Source organism: Bactrocera latifrons, unplaced genomic scaffold (assembly GCF_001853355.1).
Source record: "Bactrocera latifrons isolate USDA-ARS-PBARC rearing strain unplaced genomic scaffold, ASM185335v1 scaffold_57, whole genome shotgun sequence".
In the NCBI taxonomy this organism is placed as follows: Eukaryota; Metazoa; Arthropoda; class Insecta; order Diptera; family Tephritidae; genus Bactrocera; species Bactrocera latifrons.
In genome coordinates this window covers 678,981-695,975 of record NW_017537234.1, presented here as the reverse complement: position 1 = coordinate 695,975, position 16,995 = coordinate 678,981, and the positions used below count along the sequence as shown (strand labels likewise).

Below are 16,995 nucleotides of genomic sequence, written 5' to 3'. Positions count from 1 at the left end.
ATTAGAAAAAACAAAAGATAATATGAAACAATAAAAAAGTAATAATAAAAGAAAAAATAAATATAAAAACCAAAAGTCAATATGAAATAATAAAACAAAAAATTAAAAATAGTTCAAAAATATTTAAAAAATTAAAACATTTAAGAAAAATATTAATAAAATCAATAAAGTATTTGGAAAAAGCAACAAAGTTGTTGCTAAATACATATTTATCAGAATATAGGAACAGATGTACATATTTAATTAATTGTTTTCAAAGAATTTCTTCAGATTTTGTTAGATCTTCCCCATTAGCTGCTCAAAAACCCACCCAAGCGCAGAAATTGCTTGATTACTCAGCCAGTTACAAAAACATAAACATTTAATCATTCACTCAGTCATTTAATAATTTAAATCGCAAAAAATTGCTTTCATTTGTGTATTTAGCTGGTTGTCATAAAAGACGCCAGCCAATATGCCGTCATACTCTGTGCAGCATTCAACCTAGAGGCAGGCAGATGCGGCTAGAGCGGCGTTTCCTCACTGCGCTGCCCGCCGCGCACACTTTTACTACATTTAAAATGCAGGAATTTTTTAAACATTTCCATTGCACGATCACAATTTTTTTGTTATTGCCATTTTTCGCTGCATTGTAAACTACAAATAAGTAAACAAATTAGGCAGCTATACAAATAAGCCGGCGCACATACGCTACTTTTTTCCATAATAATGCGAAAATTGCATGGGTGTGGAGATTTTTATTTTGCTTTCATCTCTCAAGCTGGCATTTTTTACGATTTTGTTATGTGTACGCTTTTAGGTAAATTTCTTCTCTTTTTTCTTTTAAGCTGAAAGCCTTCCTCTTCCTGTTTTTTCTTTTGTTATTCGCGCAATTGTACAATTGTACGATAATTTGTTTTATAAACAAAAGCATACATATGTATTTGTGTAAAAAAAAAAAATATTTTGTAAAAAGATAACTCAAAAAAAAAATGTAGAAATCACTTGAAACTATTTTTGGCGCTTTGTTTGAGTTATGAGCATGAAATTTGGGTCACAGAATAATTTGACATACATTTCACATTAAATCGAACATTTTTTTATTTAGAAAGAAGAAAAAAATAGTTATACAAACTTAGAAGTTTTTGTAAAAACTTAAGGCTGTTATTGAATCCAAATTTCTTAATAAAGATCACTTTTAAAAGTCAATTTCTATAACAGGTTCCAAACTTTATTCTGAGATAGACTGGAAAAACAACTTTCAGTCATTTAAATTCCACTGTCAGCGGAAAGAGAGAATGAAAGGTTCAGAACAGTTAGTAGTTTAAGTTAGGTAAGGTTGAGGGATCTCAACTTAGAACGCCGGTCCGTGGTACCAAAAAGTGTTATACATATATCATAAGACCTTCATACATCGGCCATCGGCAAAGCGCTTTGAGGGTATCACAAATTGGACAAAAGAGGAGAAAATGTCTGTCATGAATGCGTATAAAACAAAGTCCAGTAAGAGGTCATACGATTGCGGTAAACAGATTGGTAAGGATAAGTAGTTCAGTAGATCTACTGTATACTACTTTAGATCAAAACCGGTTTAAAATTATTTAGGTGTTATGTGTGATGAGCTGTTATTTAGGTTGCGCCGACAGAGAAAATTTGCTGATAAAAATATATTTGATAATGTTTATCAATAAAAGATATTAAAATATTATTATAATAGCACAAATGTTTAGAGAAACGCTATCAACATTACTAAACAAATAGTAAGTGGAAATGTAAAAAACAGAAACTAAAAGAACCTTTGAAGAAACAATAGTATACTATATAATATACCATAAACATTATATTATACTATAAAAAATACCATAAACACTATATTATACTATAAAAAATACCATATTTAAGTTTTCTTTATGACTAGAGATATGTTTTAAGCCTCTACTACTGATAAATAATATAGCAATATATTGTACAGCACATTTCTTGTACTTTCCTGCAAAGACATTTGCATTGGCTGAGGCTTTATCTGAAATTCTACAAAAATATATTATTAAAGACAGCGCTAAGACCCAATTTACACATGGCACTCGTCTACTCATAAATACATACATACATACATATGTATATACTAAAAGAGTGCAGTGTTGCAATGGTGCAGGGTGATAAGAAAATCTTAGGAGTAGGCTAAATTCTTTTTCTGTAAAAAGTAAATAACCACAAACCATATTCTTTCTTAGTAGAAACGTTGAAACGAGAAATGAAAAGCATAAAAAAAACTTTAAACTTATCAGTAGTTAAAGAAAATGGAAATATAAGGAATTATAGAAACGTAGATTCATATTACAATAACAAGCAGTTGATAGGAAAAGAGTGTGACAAAAATAATTATATAATATAAATGATAGGAAATATAGATAAATTAGGTCAAAACTTGTTGTTAAAGGCGTTATCAGTTTAAGGCATTTCAATTAATTATATTAAAACACTATCTGAATGTGTGAATAATATGTACAGTACTATTATAAATTATTATATTTTGATCGCACGAGCCTATAATTCTAGACAGATTTATCAAAAAATCATGCTGATATTAAAAGCGAATTGCGGCTTTTGAAAGCAAAGTGCAACCTAGAAAAATCACTGCGTGGAATAGTCACATGTTATTTCTTTTTAAAATACATTACTTGGGCTTATGACTTCATAATAAAATAACTAGCTCCCTCTTTTAACCTATTTAAGATTGTGGTGAGCAGAATTTTTAGTCTAAAGCAGATGCTTTAAGATATATAAAATAGTTACCATAAAAAATTATGGAGCAACAAACTCTAATAGACGATTGACTACCAAAAAATAAAGGTAAGATTGATGCTCGCGCGTGAAAAAAGGTACAAAAAGAAAGCATGAAATATAGAATTAGTGCCGTTAAGTTCAAAATAAACAGTGAAAGACTAAAGAAAAGCAAATCATGTAAAAGTCCATAACGATTTCAATGGCTATTAAAGAATTGTTGGCAGCAGACAGATATAGATTGACGTACAAAAATAATGATACGAATGATGAGCGATGTTTTAAAGGCAAAAAGGAATGCAAAAAGAGCAGAATTTGCAAACGATTGTGGCAAAAACCAAAACGGGAACGCGAAAAAAATAGAAAAAGACTAAGAAAAAAATATTAAACAAATAGAAAAAAAAAGAAAAATAAGAAAAAAATATAAATAAATCAAGCAAAAAAGGAAGAGAGGTTAAAAGAAACTCAAAGATGGCACTAATGGCATAGAATCCAAAAAATACGGTATGCGTTCAAAAAAACTTTTTTTTTTTACAATAAAAAGGTGAAAACAATTTTCAAACATAAAAAATGTGGTGAGAACAGAAAAAATAGAGCTGAGAAATATGAGAACTGCTGGAGTATTAACAATTAATTTAATATGCCGAAATTGCGTGAATTGTTTGTAATTGGCATCGAAGACCGGCGTTATTAACAGCAAGAGTTGAAAGTCAACAAATCAAGCAGGAATGCAGCGGAGAACAGAGAACAAAAATATATACCTAGCAAGGGAGAACATTTGGTTGTTGCAAGTGAGACCGAGTCGAGCCGGTTTTTAAGTGTAGTTAGTGCGCATAGAAGCCTATTGGACGGACATACAATCCACAAGAAAATATGCAAAGCAGAGAATACAGACGGAGAGGCAGTTATTTCTAAAGGAGCGAGCAAAAATTTTTCAAATATAAAAAAAAGAATAAAGGAAAACAGAAAAATGTGAATAAAAAAGAAAAGTAAGGTTGGAAAAAATAAAAATTATGAATAATAAAGAACAGTAAGTTGGGAAAATACGGAAAAAGGGAAATAAAAAGAAAAGTGAAGGGAGGTAATCAGGAAACAAATTATAAAAATAGGAAAATTAGAAAATAGAAATACACAAACAATAACGAAAGAAAAGTGAGGAAATAAAACAAAGGAGAAATAAATAAATCAGAAGAGATAGAAATGACAAATGAAACCTAAAGACCAGAAAATTTGACGAAAAAGAGAGGAAAAATTATAACAGAAAATTACTAACTAAGTTTATAACTGTGAAAACAATATAACTGAAAATAATTGCAAGTGAGAGGAGAATCATAAAACCCCATAAAAAATACGAAAAAGACAAAAGAACATAAAATCAAAGCGCACTCAATAAACCAGCAGCTGTTGTCGCCACTAGAGTACCCCACAGGCGCAAATCGGACCTGATGCAGTCGCAAAAAATATGTTTTTTCGCAAAGCAGGCTTCTTACGTGCGATCATGCGGTCTGCTGTTTGCGTATTTTTGTATTATATGCAACCATACCAACTACGTAAGCTTTTAATGGCATTCAAAGCACAAGTAAAATGAAACGCAGCGAAAGGGTTGAATTTCAAGTGTCAGCCGGCAAATTACGGAGGCAGGCAGACAGGCAAAAGTTACTGACAGCGCGCCAGAGGCGCAGTGATTGTGACAAAAGGGCTCGCAAAAATCTTTTTTAGACAAAAACAACCAAGTAGAGCGCTAGAAATGCTTAGTTAGCAACAACTAATGACCATTATAGACTACACAACTCGTGTGGCGCAAGTAAATGGCGTCAGCAGCAATTGAATGAAAGAATTAAAAGAAATTAAGAATAATAAAGCTGTGCGTTAAGCCAGAGTCAAGTTGCCTGCCGCCACAGAAACAAATTAGTGAAGTCAATAAGACAATTATTGAAGATGAAACGCAGAGTTGCAAGTAAAAGTTGTTGCCAACAACAAAGTGTGAAGTGCAACAACCGGTAGATTGCTTGTTAAGGAATGTGTAAAAGTAGTTGGAGTTAGAGGTGCGGAGCATGGGTTAAAAGCATGAAATTAAAAAAAAAATTTAAGAGTGATGCCTGAGAAAATATAAAGAAAGCTCGAAAAAGCGCTAAATTGTTAGAATTGTATAGAAAACAAGTTTTGGTAGAGAAATGAAAGGCGGTATTAAATTAAATAACGGCAACAAAGCGGCTGTCGGTCAGTCGGTTGTTAGCGCTGACCACGCCACTACGGTTACGTTTACACAGGCACTCACTAATTATACTCTGATCAGGGTACAAAATAGTCCTTCAGTTTTGTCTTTTTTCTCCAAGCAGCTGCTCATTTGTCAGAAATGCCGATTGACCGTTTAAAATCCAGCTCTTGTTGGGAAAACTTTTTAATTAACGAGATGTTTTCACGAAATTTTGCATAGGTTTTTGTCGAAGACAGCGCTACAATCTTCGAACAAATGGTTTAAAACGGACCACTGCAGAATATAGTTGACATATAAACTGGTCGATAAAAATCACGTTCTTATATGGAAAAATTGTTTATTTGTCAACTCAGGGAAAGAGGGATTGTTTCACTTCGGACCACTATAGCTTGTACAAAGTTGCCATACAAACAGTTTAGGCTACAAGAAATGCAGCCGCCAAGGGTATTACACCTTCGGCACAGAATTTTTTTCTTATTTTTGATGTTTCCTTGATTGTATTTGTGATTCTATGGCTTTAATCTGATATAAACTTCTGTCAAAAGCTATAGAATCAAAAAAATAATAATAAGTAAATGTTATAAATTAACAGCGAGCGTAGAAAAAGGTAACAAGTTAGCTTTAAAAAGTAAAAATGACAATAACAAAGATACCCAGCCCCTAACAGTAATCAAGTTGAAGCACAGTAAACTGGTTTCTTGTGAAAACAAAAATGACAACACCGTACAACAGACCTGTGAAGATCACGCAGGGGGAGTATATGCATGTGAATAGAAAAAGCAGGCAACAAAACCGCATTCTGAACGGGTTTTATGCTGGAAGCAGCAGGCGCTATAGCAGCAACAGTTCACTGTCGTAGAGTTGCCAGCTGAGGCCAACATGTTGGATTTGTAGTAAAAATGCGCTCAGCAAGTTGGCTACAATAACAAAGAGAGTTTGTGTAAGAAGTTTTGACTTTTTGCTTTTAATTTAATTACACTGCAATATTAGCATACAAATATATATGTATATAACAGCAAAAAACTGAGCAAAACCCTCCAGCGACAACACGCTGAACCAGCAACTACACAAAACATACATAAATTGTATGACAGCAGCAGCGCCGAACAGAGCTACACCTTGAAAGCGAAAAACTCGTTCGGCATTTATTATAGACGAACTTTGAACAAGTTAAGTTGAACTCGAAAAACTCGAAAACCCGCCAAAGAATATAAACATAAAAAAATACAAAAAAAAAAAAAAGTATATGAAATAAAAACAATTACTATAACAACTTCGTAAGTGTAAGCTCCTGCTAACAAAAGCCGCAATCACTAACTCCGAGCGGCGCAGGGCGTGCGTGTTCGACTAAACTACAGTCTGCATATTTAGTTTATTGTCTGCAGGCGAAAAAAGCCGACTAAACATGCATTTATGACTACGAAAAAGCCATTAGCAGTCGCGTCTTTAAAGACGAAGGCAAACGAAATGTCATCGCCGGAGACGAAAGCGAAATATGACTGTAAGATGAAGAAGATATGAGAAACAACTATTTTTAAGCGTCTACAAGAACATGCAAATTGCTGCGGCAGCATTTAAAATTACCTTGACCTTCAACAGTGGAAGGAAGTTGAGAATAAGGGTTTCAATAGACATAAGTTAGTAAGTGTTAACCCTTTGGAATGTTGTGTAAATACATAATTACGGAATAATGACACTCAGTCGTTCTGAGCGTATAACTTTATGTTATTATTTACGACTTTTGAAAAGTAAAATCTATTGTAAATGTTTTCATGTATAATTTTCGTGCCTTATTGACCTGAAGTCACTGTTGGCGGGTTAAGTATTGAGAAACGTAGAAAGTCCTGAAAATATTGCATACTTAATTGCAAGCGAGATAATTGTGAGAACTGTTATAACACTTGTTTGTTCGATTCACCACTTGGAAAAGTTTGAATACTGAACGAAAAAATATATCAGACTCTGTTAATTATGTGATGTTTACTCGGAAAGATTTCAATAATGAATGAATGAAAGTTCTTAATAGTCTAGTCCTGTCAACTGAGAAAGGTATAAATAATGAAAGAAAATATATTAGATCTTGATTATCCAATGATGACTACACGGAAAGGTTGGAATAATGAACGAAAATATATTAGATCTCGATTATCCTGTGATGTGCACTCGGAAAGAAAATATAACAGATTCTGATAATTATGAATTGTGCACCCGGAAAGTTACGAATAATGAATTAAAATCTATCAGGAGTTAGATAATCCAGTGCGGTCATATTAAAAATTAAGATTATAGAACCAGGATGACCAGCCAATCACCATAAAACAAGTATCAATCAAATTAATAGCGCATATGACTCAACCAGTAAAGCTATAAAGTTGCATGTAAAAAATTAATCAGCAATTCGTCGAAAGCCGATCGATTTCGCCGGAACAATGTTATTGAACTAAGTGCAAATCAAAATGTCTAATCAGAAAAGGAGTCCTTAATGCCCACCATAATTGAATTTGCTCGTCATTCATATAACTACAACATTTTCGTGTCATTTTTGTAGCGAATCGAAAATACGCGAAAAGTTCTTTGTTCCGTTAGAGATATGAAATAGGGATATATGTATGTACTATATAAATTTCTTAAAGCTTTAAGCATAAAATCCAAAAGTTGGCAGGTATAAGATATGGGTACACAAAATTCGGCGCACACAATATAATATTTGTATACATATGTACAGAGATATAGCGCACACTAAGCCTCCAGGAATTTACGATAAGCATTGCTTTGTTTGCTGTGCGATTTTGCTAAATTTACGAAATTGATAAGCGCAACTCGTTGCAAATTTTATGAATAAGCGCTGATAAGCAGTAACGCACGCACACTGCACAAGAATATAATATCCGTATTTATAACAAAAATTTCTAAAATTGGAGTCGGTAAAGGCTAAAATAATTTTGGGGTGCAAAATTATCATGATATGTATGTAAGCTTGCCACGAAATTTGTGGACTATAAAACCATATATGTATACATACATAAGTGCATTCATACGTAACCAGCTGAGCCGGTTTAGCCAATTCCGTTTGTATATATGGGAATTGGTCTCACAGTTTTTAAGATATCGATCTGAGATTTTGCACACATCTTTTTCTCCCCAAGAAGCCTCTTATTTGGCGTAACCGCCGATATCGGACCCCTATAGCAAATAGCTGTCATACAAACTGATCGATCCAAATTGAGTTCTTGTATATAAAACTTGTTTATATGACAAAATATCTTTACGAAACTTGGCTTAGATAATTTTACAAGCCAACAGTACAATCTCGAAACGAATTGCTGAGATCTGACAGCTACAGCATATATGTAACTATCATACAAACGGATCCATCCAAAGCATGTTTCCATATATAAAATTTAAACACAGACCATTTTTCAAGTCAACGTTACCCTCCCCGAGCAAAGTTTTTTAATCTGACCAATTTAGCCTATAGCTGCCATATAAACTGATGAATCAAAATCATGTTCTTGTACAGAAAACGTATTTTTTTGAAAAAGATATGTATCTTTACGAAATTTGGCATAGCTTATTGTTCAAGACAAGCCTACAATCTCCGAAGAAATTGTTCAGATCGGAGCACTTTAGCACATAACTACCGTACAAACTGAACCATCTAAGTCAAGATAAAGAACTTTTTATACTTTTATGCCAAAAAATGCATGTGTGAAGGGTATCATAGCTTTGGAAGTTATTGCTTTTTCTTGTTGTGTACTTAAGATTATCCACAAGTTTGTATTTATATCAATGCTGATTACCCGCTTGATTGGTTACTCATGGCACGTAAATATGTATGTATTAGGTAAATATGCTTCGCTGGAAAAAGTCTAGCCGAAACAGGAAGAAGCACTTGATTTGGGTATATTTTTTTTCCTACCAAAACACATTGCGTTTGTCTCACACGCAAACGCACATAAAAATATTCCGTCTGACAAATAAAGCATATAAGGAAATAATAAAGGAACACATATGCTGAAAACCGCGTGAGCAAACACCAAAACACGCATACGCCGATATATACATAGTATTTATTTACCTTAGGTATCTGTACGAATATGCATTGAACGCGGAGCATTTCTTTCCTTCCGTTCAAGGTAAACAACATAAATAATGCTTAATAACTGCGTCCCCTGGAGCGGTAACGTGTTGAAAAAAATGCTATTTAAGCACATACACAAACACACGCATGCAATGTTGCATAAGTGTTGGTGCGCTAAGGAAAAAATGAGCTCTGACAAGCTGTGGTCGCTAGCTTTAGTTAATGCACCGCATATTGGCTGCGTTCGAGTGCAAAAAATGTAAAGCAACTTATTGACAAGAAAAGATAGCGGCACATGTGAGTTAACCCTTAAGTAGTGCAGCAAATAAGAAACACCTTTATGGAGAAATAACCAGATGACTCACAAAAGACACTTGAAGAGCAATAAATAACTGACGAGTAAACAAAAGGTAAACAACGGTATTTGAACGAGTGGTGATTACTCAGAAGCTTGAATTAGTATGCAAATTAATAAATTCAGAAGAAAAGCGCGATTCTACAACAATACAGCAATAAAGAGTCTCCTAAGTATAATACAAAATTTGATAAACGAAATTTCCCAACAATCATGAATTTTAAAGTTTAGTCAGAAGTAATGGAAATTTGGAATTTTTTATAAACGCAAGTAGAATGTGAAATATTGTGTAAATTATATATTTGTAACAATCGATTGAAGATCATTTAAAACAAAAAATATTCAAGATCGGTTATATCAATTATAAAACAAAAATACAAAGCCTTTGCAATGATAAATCGTGGAAAATCTATAGGGTATTCAAAAGATCAACCAGAGTAAAGTATCAAACGATCAAATGAGGATTAGTAAAATAAAGTAAGGTTAAGAGTCAAAGAACGATCGATAAACAATAAGAAAAAACTCAGAGAATATTGAATCAAGATCACTAAACTATAATAATATTTTTATAAAGGACAAAAGTGGTTTCTAACAATAATAAATCTTCTCCAACAACCAAAATTTGTTTGAATATTTTCAGTGTTTAATAAAAGAACAAGAAAAGGAATGAAAAAGTCCGAAGAGATTACTCTGAAGCGCATCATTTTTTTAAACTCTCAATCAAGCGTTCATATGTAAATCGTATTGAAAATTTAGTTTACTAAAATTTATTAAAAGATTCACAGAAAACTGGTTTTTGGGGATTCAATAGCTAAAAATATAGGAATCGCTTGTCAATCAAAAAATTAAGCTGATTATTTAGGTGAATTGATATGCATCTCAAAGTTATGCTGGAAATAAGCAAAATAATATGAAAGATTACTACAAAGTTAGCAGACAAAATAAAAAAAAGTGAAAATAAACATGTTTTAGACTTTCAGAACAGCAGAATGATGCTTTGTGAATGCATAATTTGAATATTAAAAACGAAAAAGGGAGATTTAGAGGCAGAAAACATATAATGTTGGATTATTAAAAGAGTACAAAGGAGACTAGGAAAAGAAAATATATAATATTTGGCTATTAAAAGAGAAAAAGGGAGATTTAGAGGTTGAAAATATATTTTTCGATACAATTTGAAATAATCTTAGCAGACAAGTTGACAACTTGAATATTATTTTAAACATGATTAAGTAACGAAAACTGATTGAAAGCAGATTGAAATTGAGCACAAAAGAACGACGGCGGCGAAGCTAAAAAATAGACTTGAAGTTAACGCCATATTTCAAGCTTTGAGCTTCTTGGTTAAGAATGTGGACAGCAGAAGTTATTTTAAAGTTGTTTTTCAAGAAATAAGTAATGCATGTGGTCATGAATCAGCGCTGATTAGCTGTACCATACACATACAAGTAAATAATTTATTTAACTGATAATATCTTGTTTCGAAAACTGAGTGAGTGTTTATAATAAATCATAGACCAACTGTAAATGACGAAGGAGATTAGTTGTTGCTTTTTTAATAATATAGCATTCACATTCATAAAAAAATTTTGAATACATAAAAAAAGGAAATAAAATGCAACTTCATGCCTAAAATTTTGAGAAATCATAAGTGATCCTCAAGCTATCTTATAACACGATCACTTAAGTACCACATTTGACATAATAAAGGGCATCCACTTGGGCGAACATGTATGTACATATGTGCCGCACTTGTAACGAAGAAAATATAAACAAGTGATAGTGTCTTTATAAAATTTTCAAAGCAAAGTGACTCTTTAAATTGGTTGAGCCGTTCAAAGAGATTATCTTATGGTATGCGAGAATATAATACTGAAATTTTGCTACATATTAAGATTTAATGCATACATTTTTTATTAAACTGGTTATCTTAAGCAATTATTTAAGTAGTTGCGGTTGTAGCAGTGCGGAAGAAGGAGAGGTAGCAGTAGAAGCGATGAAGGTTTTCTCGAATATTTTCTATTTCATTTGGCTTTTTGAATTTTTAACTGATAATTTTTATTTTTTTGTTTTAGTTTAAATTCGCAACTGTTAATTTTCGTTTTTTAGTTTTAAATTTATTAACTGTTAATTTAAATTTTTATTAACTGTTAATTTGCATTTTTTTAGTTTTAAATTTATTAACTGTTAAATTTTTAAAACGATAATTTTAGATTTTACTGTTAGTTTCTTGACTGTTAATTTTATTATTTTCGTTTTTTTTTAGTTTTAAATTTATTAACTGTTAATTTAAATTTTTATTAACTGTAAATTTTCGTTTTTTTTACAGTTAAATTTTTAACTAACAACTAATTTTATTATTTTAATTTAATTTATTTTAATTTTTGAAATTTTTTAGTGTTTATTTTTTTTTAACTATTAATTTTAGATTTTTTACTTTTAAATCTTTTAACTGCTAATTTTCGTTTCTTGACTCTTTTATTTTCTTTACTCTTCAATAATTTGTTTTATTTATTATAACTGGTTCAAAACGTTCGAACTTTAAACTTTTCGCTCATTATCTTTATTTCTTTCTATCTTTAATTTCGCTTAAAAGCCTTGGCCATCAAGCATGCAGATACTTCATTTTTAAACTGGTAAGTATGAATTAAACACATATACATACATATGTATACACGAAGGTATACATGCGCACGAATTTTTTGTATGTGTGTGTTGTCTTTCTTCAGCGCGAAACTTCACTTTATTACCGAATTCACTTCACTCTTTCGCTTTTATGCACGTTGCAGCACACTACCAGCTTCATGTTGTTGTTATTGTGTTTTGTTTTTGTACAACTGCTATTGCTATTTATAAATTATATATATTTTATTCATATGTATATGTACATATGTATATATATTCTTTAATATTATATATGTATATGCCTTTGTTCGCTATAACCTTCATACACACACATACATACGTAGACGCGCAACTTCGTTTCTTTGGCAGTGTGCGCTGCTTCTTTCCACATTACACTTCCTCACTTCTTTTACTTGCTATTCGCTTAGTTTTCTTTCTTCCAGCACTGTTGCTTTGCACACACTTCTATTTATTCATTTTTATAAATTTTTTTCTATTTCAAACCATGAAGCAACTTTGTTCACTACTTTTCCCGTCTGCTGCTTCCACTACTACTTCTTGTTCACCTTCCCTACCACACCACTACGTTTACGTAGGTCGGTACACTCACCTTGGGCAATTCACGTTTTCTGCGAAAGATCACACCGTCATTCTCAATATAATCGGGCACCTCTTTGCGATTGGAAAAGTTGAACACCATCGATGTGTTTTCCTGTGGCACACTCGGTGGTGTCTGCCGTTTAATGCGTAACGCCCATAAGGGACTATTATTAGCGCCTGGCGCTGCCGCATCGAGCTCGTTGAAACCGGAAGTGCCGGAACTACCGCCAACAATTGGCGCTGTTGACGACGTAGCGCTAGCGTTGTTGGACTTATGACCGGGCGCATTGGTATTTATCACGGTATTTAGACTAGCATTTACGGCATGCTGTGCGGCGGGTGAAGTGGCATTGTTGCTGGCGTTGACCATTGTGGCTGTTATTGGACTACCATCGGCTAAGGCGACGGTTTTCTTCATTTCATTTATACGATTCTTTTCAATTTCGCGGCTCGTCAGCGGCGGTGTGCTGTGATAAATTGAGGAATGTGTTGCTGTGGCGTTGCTGACGCTTGTGGGCGTCGATGACGTGTTGTTGTAGACGTTATTTTGTTTCAATGCTTCCAAATGTTGTTGCAACAATTGTTGTTGATGCGAAAAGCCGGAGTTGGTGGTGTTCGCGTTGGCCGCTTGTTGTGCGGCTGTGGTGGTGAGTAAAGGGCGTATGACCCCGATTTGCTTACCAGGTGCAGCGTTCAATACCGATGTGGGTATATCGGGATTCAAGTTTGTTTGCGGTTTAGTTTTTGGCGGCTCAACTGTTGATTTGCTGCCGATATTCGTTTGTCCACTGCTGCCAGCGAATTTGAATTGTTGTGTTGTGCCTGCGCGTGCGATATTATCGAGTGCTGTACGTGTTATACGTTTTGTGGGTGCGGCGGCGGCAATACCAATCAGTCCGTCGTCGTCGTCGCTAAGATCACTACTAATAGCGACGGTTCCTGCTTGTGCTGTATCGGGTTCTACGGCTGACTCGCCGCTAGCGCTAATACCAGTACCAGTGCCCGTGCCCGCACGATCATTATGCTGTTTCGTCGGTGCTGCTTGTTTGTTGTTATTGCTATTTTCGTTGCCTTCGAGGGCTGCGTCACTATCGCCCGTCGCTTCACCCTCGTGTGCGCCACCCACGAGCTGGCTGCTATTGCTAGCATTGTTGTCGTTGTTTAACTCGCTGCTATTGACGAATTCGTTGTCGCTGCTGGTTACTTCGAGTGCCGAGTGTTGTGACTGCTTATTCAACTGTGCTGGCTGTTTCGCCTCCTTTGTTGTTATTGTTTGCAGCTGTTGTTGTTGTTGTTTATCAGCAGCGGTAATGCGCAGCTTTTCGAGCTTTTTCGTTAAAGCTGTCACTGGCGAATCGACAACCCCATGCAATAACGATTCGCTCTTTTCCGTTAAAAGCTTATGCCTTGGAATGATATCGGGTGAGTTCTCTGATAAGCCGCTGGTGGCTGCTACGTTTGAGGTCGCAGCTTGCGTATTTCCAGTCACAGCCGCAGAGGCATTGACAGCGGCTGCGGCAGCGGTTTTGCGCCCTAACGGACTGTTGAGCAAATCATTAGCGCCCACAACTGGTTTGGCTAATGGTTTCGATAATAGTGGCGAATTTATTTTCTTGGTGGGACTGAGCGGTGGTTTTGGAAATACTATTGCAGGCTTATTCTCCTTAATGATTGTCTTGTAGGTTGCCACTTTGTTGGCGACTTCACCGGTGCCGTTCGTGCGATTTGGCCCGCGTCCGCGTCGATTGGCCGTCGCTTCGAACTTCTTCAATGTTTGCTTTACCAAATCTGGTGGCGGTCGCTCGGTATCATCGATCACTGAGGTTAAACGCTTCGGTGGCATTATATCGGTGCCGAGTATTAGCCGGCTGCGCGCATTATTTATTTTATCCTCGATAGTTACACAAGTCGGCTGTGTTGCTGCCGCATAAGACGAACTACCGCCAGAAGTGAAACGCTGTGGCTGATAGCTAGTGCGATTGAGCGCCGCATATTGCCAAGGTGAACGTTCACAGAGCAATGCTTCGACCGAACGCGCGCGTTTTAACGAATCATTACCGCGTTTGACATGACGCGAACGCGGTGTATCGGGCGCCGCGACGTTGGCTGACGATACCGCGTCGCCTACGCTGCCGACCGGTGCCGAATTTAGCAAACGCGTGCCATTTGCAGCAAAAGCGTTTGCATTTTTCTGAAACGTTGTTGTCTTTTTGGTGTTGTCTTGTGTAGCAGCGTCGCCACCGTGCTTTAATATGCCACCCTGTGTTTTCAATTTCCGTTCAGTGTTTGGTGTCCTATCCGCATCAGCGCGTAACTCCACATACTCCTCCTCATCATGCACCTCCACATCGACGGCACCACCGCTGTCCAAATCATCTTCAGGCTCATCCTCATCGTGCGCATCGTCACGATCAAGTAAATTATTGAGGCTAGTAGCGCGACGCATGTTATCCAAACAATGGCGCTCCTTTTCCATAGATTCGCGAAATGCGAGACTAAGGTAACGGCAACGCAATTTAGACACAATTCCCGGACCATAGCTGAGATCCTCGGCCGGATCGAAGTTAACCTCGTCCGTTTGGCTGGGCGGCTGTGCGCGGCCACCGCTTAACGCTGTACGCGCACATGTACCACCGCCACCAGCGCTAATCATCTGTTGATGATTGTGGTGTGTGCGGTGCGAATGCAGTTGTCCATGATTACTACTTGGTTGTGTCGTTTTCTTCATTTCCTGCACGGCAACCATTTTCTTTTTGATTGCACTTGCAGTGGGTGCCACAAACGATTTGGTTGGCGAGCCTGAGTAGTTGGTGCTTGTCGAACCAGTTTCACTGCCGCTTCCAGATTCCTGCGCATGCGCTGCTTGCGACTTGTATTTCAGATAACGTGCCGTAATATTCGATTGTGTGGCGGTGCTCGGTTGCGCACCGGTCTGCTGCAGTTGTTGATGTTGCTGCTGTTGATTCTTTATGAACTGATTATTGTGTAGTTTCGAAAAGATTTTTCCACTACCACTAACACCACTGTTGTTCTGCTGTGGGATCGCGTAATTCGAGGGCGAATACGAGCTAGTTGAGGCGTTATAATGTCTATTGTTGATTGTTGTGGTATTTTCTTGTGTTTGCACTTTGGTTGTGGTATTTGAATTACTATTAGACCCGGCCGACGACGACGTTGACGTACCGCGCTGTTCGGTGTACGTCCGTTCGCGTTCGTTCTTCGAATGAAACTGTTGCGATTGCTGAGACTGAGCTGCTTGTGCAGCGACTAGCTTGGGCGATAGTGGCGACGCTACACTCACATTCGCTCTAGTTGGCGAACCAAACGTTGTGGATGGTATTTGCCTGCCAGTCGTTGCATACATTTCACCACCGCTCTCGGCTGCCGTTGCTCTGTGTATTGTTTCATTTTCCTGCTTTTCGTCTGCCACACATTCTTCGCCATCGCCGTGACCACTGCCAGCGGCAACAGCTGAGACGTTATATGGAGTGATGGTACCATCGTCGATATCGAAGTGGCTACCGCTGCCACCACCGCCACCATCACCACCAGCTGTGCTCTGCAGCTCCGCTCTCAGCGCTGCTGTGGCAGTTGTACCTGTTAGACGAGTTGTTGTGCTAACTCTCTGCTCGCTCGCTGGCTGATTTGTATGGCCCGAAACGGATTCTTTGGCTGCAGCTGCAGAAGCATTCTTCACCGGTGAATACGCTGATCTTTGCTTTGGTATTGGCGCTATAGTTTTGTGTAGTGGTGTTATTGTTGTTATACCACTTATTGGTGGTGCTGTTGTTGTTGGAGACAACATTTGCCTGCGTGTATTCCAATCGCTGTCGCGATCATCGCCGCTCTCACAATATTCTTTGCCCGGTTGCGGCTGTGTCGTGTAATGACCCCCGAGTAGAATTCTTTCAGACTTTTCTTTGCTTGGCGAGCTATTGTTGCTGCCTGCTGGGGAATTGCGCTTTGATGCGCGCGGTATTGGTGAAACAATTGTGCCTGAGGCTGTGGGAGATGATGCTGCGGCCGTTGCCGTTGGCATTTTCATTATCAGACTCATTTGATGTTGTTGCTGCTCAGCTGTGATTACCGTTGCATGCTTTTGTTGGTATTGGTACAGTTGTTCTTGCTCCAGTTGACGTTGCTGTTGTTGACTAGCTGTTTGTTTGCTCACTTTGGTTGTTGTTGTAGCTACTTGAGTTGGTGTTACTGATATTGCTGTTGTTGTTGTTGGTGGTGAAAAACCATCTGTAAGTAGAGAATAAAAATGAATTATTGCGGTTATATCATGGGCAAATTTTCTTTATAATAAATCGGTGGATTTAAAATTTATAAAAAATAATAATTATAATAAAA

At 36.4% G+C, this 16,995-nt stretch overlaps 1 protein-coding gene across 2 annotated transcripts in view; it reads right to left on the bottom strand.

The window, feature by feature from the left end:
• Positions 1-16,995, bottom strand: part of LOC108974603 — a 56,736-nt gene that overhangs the window by 30,386 nt on the left and 9,355 nt on the right. For both annotated transcript variants that reach the window (XR_001993805.1, XM_018942528.1), the window contains exon 2: positions 12,653-16,887. Coding sequence is in view for 1 of the 2 variants with exons in the window: in XM_018942528.1 (XP_018798073.1) it covers positions 12,653-16,887 (4,235 nt within the window). In the remaining variant the exon portion in view is untranslated. The remainder of the gene's footprint in view (positions 1-12,652; positions 16,888-16,995) is intronic.